Source organism: Callorhinus ursinus, unplaced genomic scaffold (genome assembly GCF_003265705.2).
Source record: "Callorhinus ursinus isolate GAN/ISIS: 27379988/994484 unplaced genomic scaffold, GSC_fseal_2.0 scaffold53, whole genome shotgun sequence".
Taxonomy (NCBI): Eukaryota; Metazoa; Chordata; class Mammalia; order Carnivora; family Otariidae; genus Callorhinus; species Callorhinus ursinus.
In genome coordinates, this window is record NW_027397115.1 from 7,888,091 (window position 1) to 7,897,136 (window position 9,046).

Here is a 9,046-nt window from a genome sequence, read left to right on the forward strand (position 1 = left end):
ACACACACACACACACACACACACACACACACACACACACACACCCATAATCTAGGGATGGGGAAGGAGAATCCACTTATTGATGGGAAGACCCACAAAGAATTTCTGACCATATTTAATCTATATCACCTTTTTGTGGTGGTTGAGAAGATGAGATCTTTAAGGGATCTATGTAGCTTACTACTTAATATATGATAGCATACCTTTATACATATTCTTAATAATATTAGTGTTTTTTATTACCCTTTTCATTCCTGTTGAAGATTCTGTTAAGTTAATCACAGTTCTGCCTCTTAACTGTGGAACCTTGGGCAAGTCATTTAAGACCTGTAAGAGCCTCAATCTTCAGTGAAATGAAGGGGTTGGATAAAACAGTGGTTTTTAATTCTGCTGAATATTGGAATCATGTAAAGAGAAAACCATACATTACTGTTCCCTATCATTTTCCCTTTCTTTGTGTGTGCGCGGGCACACACTGTAGACCATGCGAATGGATCTCCACGGGTGGGGCAAAACCATCAGTATTTTTCACAGGCTCTCCAAATGATTCTGTTGTGCAGCCAGTGTTGAGAACAAGTGAGTGATCTCTCAGGCCCTCTGAATTTGGTCATCACAGCTCTTATTTTAAAATTAGGGAGTCCCAATCAGAGACCTTTTACAACTTTTAGTTGGATCGTTAAGTTGTATTGAGTTGTGTGTGTCATTAGTTGTTAATGTCTGCACTGATTCAGAGTATATATATACTCCTGAGAAAGATTACGTAATCACTTGCCCACGGACTTATTTGTATGAACTAGAATTTCAGTCCAAGCCCATCTGCCTCTTGCTGCATTTTAATTTAAAAACCCCAATTTAGGGCGCCTGGGTGGCTCAGTTTGGTTAGGCGACTGCCTTTGTCTCAGGTCATGATCCCGGAGTCCCAGGATCGAGTCCTGCATCAGGCTCCCTGCTCAGCGGGAAGCCTGCTTCTCCCTCTGACTCTACCCCCTCTTGTGCACACACACGCACGCGGTCTCTCTCTCTCTCAAATAAATAAAATAAAATCTTTAAAAAAAAAATAAAAACCCCAATTTAGAAATATATTCACTTGATTAGAGGTACAAATAATATACGTATACATACACGTATATACATACACGCTCACTTTCCTTTTGATTAAACCCATTTTGAGAGGTAAACTGTGTCCTAGAATTATTTTGTTATTGGAAGCAATTTGAAAGGGAAAATGTTTTTGTTAGCTATTATCCCAGCTATATCCCTAACCATGTTTAATCATATAAAAATAATCTTTCTTAGGGAGGGCCTTGGTAGTTACCTTGGTTTAGGAGAGAAACTGTTCTTTCCAGTCTGCCCCAGAAAACTTTTTTTTCTGAATCGGAGCCCACTAAAATAGCTGCAATACAAAAGTCACTTTTTCCATGGGCACTTCAGATCTTTTTGAAATGTTTAATCGTAGCTATTAGTAATAGCTTGAAATTGATACTTAGTTGTGTTTGAAGCACATACCCTGTCATTGTTACGGACTGGATGTCTCTGCTAAAATTTATGTGTTAAAATACCTTACCCTCAAAGTGTTGGTATTTGGAGGTGGGGCCTTTGGGAGGTAATTAAATTTAGTGACCATGGGGCACTTATGGTGGGATTAGTGCCCTTTCCAGAAGAGACCCAGAGAGCTTGGCTTCTGTTGCCCTCCTCGCCTGTGAAGAGCACACAGCAGGAAGGCAGCCCTCTGTAAGCCAGGAAGAGGGTTCTCACCAGGAACTAAGTCTGCTGTACCTTGATCTTGGACTTCCCAGCCTTCAGAACTGGGAGAAATAAGTATCTGTTGTTTAAGCCACATAGTCTGTGGTGTTTCGTTATAGCGGCCCAAGTAGATTGAAACAGTTTTGGAATGAACCTTTTGTTCAATTTCCAGAGATTGCCAAAAACCAAAACCCTTGCCCGCTTGCATACATTCTTTTTTAAAAAAGTGCCATTTTTATGCAGACTGACCTGTTGCCTAATTGAAACCTGTGATCCCTTGTGATTATTAGAATCTGAAAAGGAAACTCCAAATCCCTGATTCCTTTTGCTGTCTGAGAGATGTTCATAATTCTAAATGAGGACTGGTGGCAAATACGCAAGTTGAATTAAAAATCCGTTAGCCTTTCTTACCTAAAGCTTAGAAGAATGATTGTTTTATAGGTCCCCTCTAAATGTCACATTCGAAGAATAAAAGACCCCATTTCCTCAAAAATGAGAATATTAGATCTTTTACTGACTAAAATTTCTGTAAAATTGACATTTTTGTGAAATAGTGTTGCATTTATGAAATTAGTGTAACCAGTTTGAGCACTCTGATCTGGGATGTGTTTCTCTTGTTTAGAAAATGTATTATATAAAGAAAATCTAATTGTTTTATTTAAACAGCCGCGGGGCCAATTTTATAACTCAGATTTTGCTCAGACCAGGAGCATCTGATTTAACAGGAAGTTTCAGGTACAGTAAAAACTGTAATTTTATATTTTCTATTATTTACAACTTCTTGCCTAAATTTCTTGGTATACAATGGCTTATTTTTAAGAAATGCTTTTTAGTTCTATCCCTTTTTTGTTCCGGAACACACAAAGATAGACTGAAGTTCTTTAGAAGTTGCTAATGAGGCTTGAGCATCTTCTTAAGGAAAAATGTACTTTCTAAAGAGCATCAAAGGTAGGGCTTAGGTTAGTTTGCTTGTTAACATTCACATTGGTGCTCAACCCCTAGTGGGGGCCTCAGGGGGCCAAGGTGGCTGCTCACTTCTTATTCAGAACATTGCTATCACTGGTAATAGGCTCCAAAGAACAGCACCTCTTCCAGCAATTTTCTGCAATTCATATGAATATTTATAGCACTGTCCACAGAAGAGCTTAAAATAATTAATGTTTAGGTTGTTTTCAGTTGCCTTGATCTCCATGTTTTTAATTAAAAAAAAAAAATTCTTGTTTAATTGGAACAAAGCCTCCTTCAGGTTGGGGGAAGGGTAATTTTTGTTTGTTTTGGGGGTGTGGGTTATTTTTAATTTTAGACTTGGCCGTAGAAGATGAACTGTTTTGTATGACCATGCCAAATGACTAAAGACTGCCACATTTTTTTTAATCTCTGAAACTATAAGATGCCTGTTCATCTACTTTAAGGTCCAAACTTCATGCATTAGTTGATAATTTACATTAGTTGGTATTTGCTTTTTTCCATTAAATAATGTTAATTCTTTGGTCTTTTGTTAGATTGACACACAAGGTTAAGACAGGAACCTAGGCATTGCAGGATTGAGGCAGTCCTGGTAGGCTACAGCTATCACCAATTGAGGTCACAGTTAGACACCTGTAATGGGCAAATGTGCAGGCCAAACACGGAGCACATCAGATTTATAAAGTAAGAGAGAGGAGCTGGGAAGTCACTTTCTTCAGGAGCTCCCTGTTAAGTCTCCTAAAAGGACTTCGTTTATCTCAGGAAATTTACTTAGTACATCTTGGGAAATAGAAACTGCTCAGACATTTATGAGGAAGCACCTGTTAATTACTGGGTTTGCTCTTGTCATCTACTGTATATTGTTGATTATTCATCATCTATCAACTCTATTGTTGCGGTATTTGGAACGGTTTCTCTTCGTTCAACTTTAAAAATAAATTTTAAGAAAATTTAAAAACTTAAAACAGTGGGTGGTTCTACTTCAAATGATTCACTTTACCCTATTACAATTTCTGGTAGTATAGTAGGAAACTAATTCCCTAAAAGATACTAAGAATTCATTTTCAAAATTATTCTAAATTATTCACCAAATATTTCATGACCATTCCAGTTCAGGACAAATGTATCATAATCATAAGCTGTGACAGTTTTTCTGCATGCAAATGTGTAGTGAAAATTTTAGGTTTTATAAATACCAGTGAACTTTCAAAAGGTCAGGATACATATAGGCAAGTGTATTTACCTAGGTGTTCATATATATTTTAATTTCTCACAGGTTATACCGAAAAGAAGTTCTACAGAAATTAATAGAAAAATGTGTTTCTAAAGGCTATGTGTTCCAGATGGAGATGATTGTTCGGGCACGACAGCTGAATTATACTATTGGCGAGGTAGGCAAACTGATGGTAAATAGAATGTTGTATTCCCCATAAAGAAACAGTAGGTTTAGACTTTTTATGATAAAAAGTTTAACTTGCACAACTACTAAATAAATGTGGGAGGTTTCTAGTTAGAACGTCCACACACTAAAGGGTGAAAATTCACTTTCAAATTAACTGCATTTGACCTACCAGGATTTAAAACATTAATAGAAGGCAGTATTGCCTTTTTTTAAAGATTTTTATTTATTTATTAGAATGAGAGGGGGGAGGGTCAGGGAGAAGCAGACGCCCCACCGAGCAGGGAGCCCAATGTGGGACTCATTCCTGGGACTCCAGGATCATGACCTGAGCCGAAGGCAGTCACTTAACCAACTGAGCCACCCAGGCGCCCGGCAGTATTCCCTTTTAAAGAATTAAAAGGTACTGGTACCTTCTGCATCTTGCCCTTTCTTCTGACCACTCAGCACTGTGGGATGAGTGTGTTTGCTCCCTTTCCTCTTGCCATAACCAAGAGCCACTCTAGGGATGAATCCATTTGCCATTTTCTATGAGTAAATGAAGAAGACAGGAGTTATGGGGGCGGAAGTGGTCAGTAATATTTACAGCTAGCTGTTGAGCTCTTAGGAAAGGCTCTCTTTCTCTAACACTAATGTTCTTATAGCAAGAAAATAACTAGAATGCCACGTCTCCTGTGGAAGTGTCAAGATTTTTAACACTAAAACATAGTAACAGATAAATTTAATGGACTACTGAAAAAATTCAGTGAAAGGACATTTTACTTTGGAGTATAATTTTTTTTTCTTGAAATAAGAGGTTGAAACTTTGGTCAACAGCTTAATATTCAGGGTCATTGCTTTTCAAATGGTTGTAGATTTGGTTCATATGACCTGTATTTGGGTAGTGAAATGTTTAATTTTAAAGATTTGGAGGTACAGTTGCTATAAGAATCACCTAACTTCTGAACTTACTTGAAGGACTATCATAATACAAATCTTGTTTGTACTGTATTGTATGCTTGCTATGCTTCCTTTCTAATATTTTTGAAGACTGACAACGTATATTTTTTTAACCAGGTTCCAATATCATTTGTGGACCGTGTTTATGGTGAATCCAAGTTGGGAGGAAATGAAATAGTCTCTTTCTTGAAAGGATTATTGACTCTCTTTGCTACTACATAAAAGAAAGTTGTTCATTATACTTATGTTGATTTCATTTAAACATAAAAGAAGCCCGGTTGCTGATTTTTATAAAATGTACTCTTAGAGCATAAATCATAAGGTAAGGTAAATTTCATACAAATCTTTTTTCTGAGGAAACTCCATTTTATATGTCAAATTAAATTAGAAAAATGAGCAGTGTTCTCAATTTCCATTTGATTTTGCTGTATTAAGACTTGTAAATAAATGTATTTGGGTTTTGTTTTTGTTTCTTTTTCTTTCAGAAAATATTGCTGCTTTCATTAGAGTATATGAGTGCAGAATTTCTTAACGTGGGAAAGATTTTGAAGTATATAAAGAACTGGATTCATAGCTCTTTGTAATAGATGTCAGAAGTAAGAATAATGTTAATTATATTCATGAAATATATATGCCTGTTTCCATATGAATGAAGAAGTAGACACCTCTGCCCCTTCTTTAAAAATGTATCTCAGATTTCTTAAACTAGATAAAACAGTATGTTTAGATCATGAATTTAAAGTTGGGCTGTTTGTAGCTCTTGAATTGATGAAGCATTTCATCTGTCAAAGCAAGTCTATTTAAAAATACATACTGAATTGGAAACTTGACATCCATTGATTGCATAGCTACTTTTTTTTCTATCCTGAGCAATAACTGCTATCAGTAAGAAAAAATACTGATGACATTAAGGCATCAATATTTTGATGACTTCAGGACTTAGCTGCTATAGTAATTTGTAAACATCTTACTACTAAGCTGTAAGTGTTCTGCCGGTTAAAATGCACATTAAAGCCAGCACAAATATTGTTTACCTACCTTCTCTAACCTAAGTGTTTCAAAAAAAGATAAATTTCTAACTGTAGCATAGCTTATGAAACACATGGTATCTTTTGAATTTGGGGGAAGGCGTACTTTGAGCAAATAAGCTTAAGATCAAGTTGACTGTCCTTTGCAAGTAAAAGGAAGAGACATCTCTTAAGTTATTTAATAAGCATATTTATTGAACAGTATTCCTAATTATATTTTCCTGGCTTAATTTGGCTGCTAAAGAAATTTAAAATCTGATTTTTCCATTGCATTTCTGACAGATCCTACCAGAGATAAATACCAGACTATAAAACCTTTGGTATCATTTTGAACATTACCTACTCCCATAGTTGAATCCATAGGACACGTTCCAGTAAGGGCCTCAACTATTCTGTTTCCCTTTTACACAGAGCTGTGTAGCCAGCCCGCACACCATGGACCCACCTTCTTGGGGGAAATGACTTCTTTCATCATTAATAATAACTAGAAAATTCATCACTGTCTAATATAGAATTACCTAATGTAATAGAAATACAGTACTCTTGTTGTTGTTGAGTGTTTAGATTCCCTCCTTCTTCATCTAAACCCAAAGTTTTTATTGTCAAGTATGTGGAGCAGAGATTAAGTAACTACCTCGGAGAACTCACTAAGTATTGCCTTCTTCAGACCTCACTAGAGTAGATAGTGATCTTTTGCCTTTTTAATCTTTTTGGTTCTTAATCCCATAGTCACAACCCTGTCACTACTGGAATTGATGGTAAAGAAAGTATTTGAGCAGTGAAGACTTTCATCATGTAGAAGTTATTTAGAAAAGAATCTGAACTATTTAGATGCATTTTTGTAGTAAATCCGATGATTTAAGCACTAAAATCTTAAAACATTTACGTGTGAACCTAGCATCTCCTTTTACTTTGTAAATTAGGCCAAGTATGAAATCCAGATGTCTTCCCTTTGTATTTATTTGTATTATCACTGTATGAAATCTAAGTATATTTAAGGAAAACTGAACTTGTTATAAAATTATTTTGCTTATTTTATAGTAGCTTGCCTGTCTTCTGTAACATGTAATTAGATTCTTCATCTTTGTTTCTCTAAATCAGATGCTTTGGTGCCACTCCCTCCCCCCCCTTTTTTTTTTTTACTTTTCCAGTTCTCGTTTCCCCTTGAAATACTGATTTGGCTTTTAAAGATATATTTTGTCATAATTTCAGAAATTAATGAAATTCTGTGTTGGATGAAATGGCTTGTTTAAACCTGCTAACTGAAGTCTTCACTGAGCTATATGTAACCACAACTAGTACTATTTTCAATTAAGTCAGAATCTTTTGGGATGTTAAGTATGGTTTGAAACTATTTTATCTTGAAATTTAGAGAAACAGCCAAAGATCAGTGCATTTACAGAGCACACCTTAACAGGCTTGGTTGGTCCTTCATGATGGCGTTCATTACTCTTCAGTATGTTTAGCCTATGACATACTCTCAGATGCACTCTACTCCAAAAGGTGGGTTCAAATGTTGAGATAATGTGTTGGTTGGGATTGACCTAAATTTGCACAGACTGTCCATGTGCTATCTTGTGCTATCCAGATTGTGGTAACACTAGAAGTGTCCCTGGGACCACAGTTGAAGGGTAGTTTTTGAGCATCTTGTGGAGGCCCATCAGCAACATCATTGCTCATCTTTAGGCTTCACCAGTCCGGTGGCCCCCAAACGCTAGGGTTCGCATTTGTTTTCTTCAGGCCAAAGAGAAGAGCCCATCACCGACTTGGAAGAATGTCAGCCCCTGTCCACTAAGTAACCCACCCCACCGGGAAGGAACCAGGGCTCCATGGGCTTGTGGCTCATCTCCAGTCGGTGTGCGAAGCACGAGGCCCTCACACCTCATATAAGGCAGGAGGCATCACGCACGACGGGCCAGGTGTCCTTGCCCTTCCCGGTGCTGCCCGGCGCGTGAGAGCGCAGGCCTCCCAGCACGTGGAGCCGCCGGGCTGCCCGCACGCCCCCTCCCGCCAGATGTAGTCCAGGCCCAGCTGGGCCCGCGCAGGGATCCCCAGCACGGCCACCTGACTGAGTGCAGGGCGTGCTGCGGCCCGCTGCTGGTGCCTCCGCCGCCGGCGCTGCGGCCAGAGGAAGGCGCCCGCCGTGCACACGGGCCCTGGAAGCGCACTGCGGCCATTATCCGCGGCGCCTCCTAGTGGGTCAATGGCAAATCCTCTTGGTTCTCGCGAGAGCTCCCCCTCAGTGGGGATTATATAATTTCCCTTAGGTGGGGGTGCTGGTGCTACCCTCCCTCCAAAAAAGTTAGGTGCAGGCACAGGTGGGAGTGAGAGAGGTGTCCTTGGGGGACATGGGGGTAAGGGGTACTGTCCCCCACTACCCCCCTACTTAGCTGGACAATGAGTCCTCTTATGCTAATGAGGTATTTACGTCACTTCCGCTCTTTCTCGGCCGCCATTTTGGCTAGGGCAGGTTCGGGGACTCGCTCCGAGGCGCTTGTATTGTCTGCTGAGGGGAGACGCGGGATCAGCCCCCTCCCCCGCCCGTTGCCGCCGCCGCCTCCGCCGGCCCGGTCTCCCCTCCGCCGCCTGCCGGGATCCATGAGCTGAACTCCCGCCCCCCCCCGGTCGCCGCCATCTTGTGCCCCCTCCCCCTCCCTCGGGCAGCGCTAAGGGGGATTTTGGCGTCTCCTCAGACACAGCTCCCTCTCTCGGTCCCCGCTGCTGAGGAGCGAGAGGAGTGCGGCCGCCGCCGCCCGCCTGCCCGCGCCGGTGAAGCCGCCTCTCCCACACCCTCCGTCTCCTCCCTCCGCCCCTCCTTTGTCTGCACCGCTCGACGACGCTGCCGCCGCCGCCCGCGCGGGGACTGGAGGGAGCCGCTCGCGCCGCCGCCGCCGCCCGCCGCTCTGCTGCGCCCGCCGCGCCCCCCGGCAGCAGCCGCGGCCGCGGCGCGAGCCGGAGCCCGCCGAGCCAG

General features: G+C 40.8%; 1 protein-coding gene across 1 annotated transcript in view; it reads left to right on the forward strand.

Annotated features, from left to right (window-relative positions):
* DPM1 (dolichyl-phosphate mannosyltransferase subunit 1, catalytic) overlaps positions 1 to 5,369 on the forward strand; it is a 16,781-nt gene extending 11,412 nt beyond the window's left edge. Inside the window, exons 7-9 of the mRNA XM_025853357.2 lie at positions 2,410 to 2,478; positions 3,986 to 4,100; positions 5,165 to 5,369. Coding sequence (XP_025709142.1) covers positions 2,410 to 2,478; positions 3,986 to 4,100; positions 5,165 to 5,269 — 289 coding nt within the window. The 3' untranslated portion in view covers positions 5,270 to 5,369. The remainder of the gene's footprint in view (positions 1 to 2,409; positions 2,479 to 3,985; positions 4,101 to 5,164) is intronic.
* Positions 5,370 to 9,046: the final 3,677 nt, after the last annotated feature.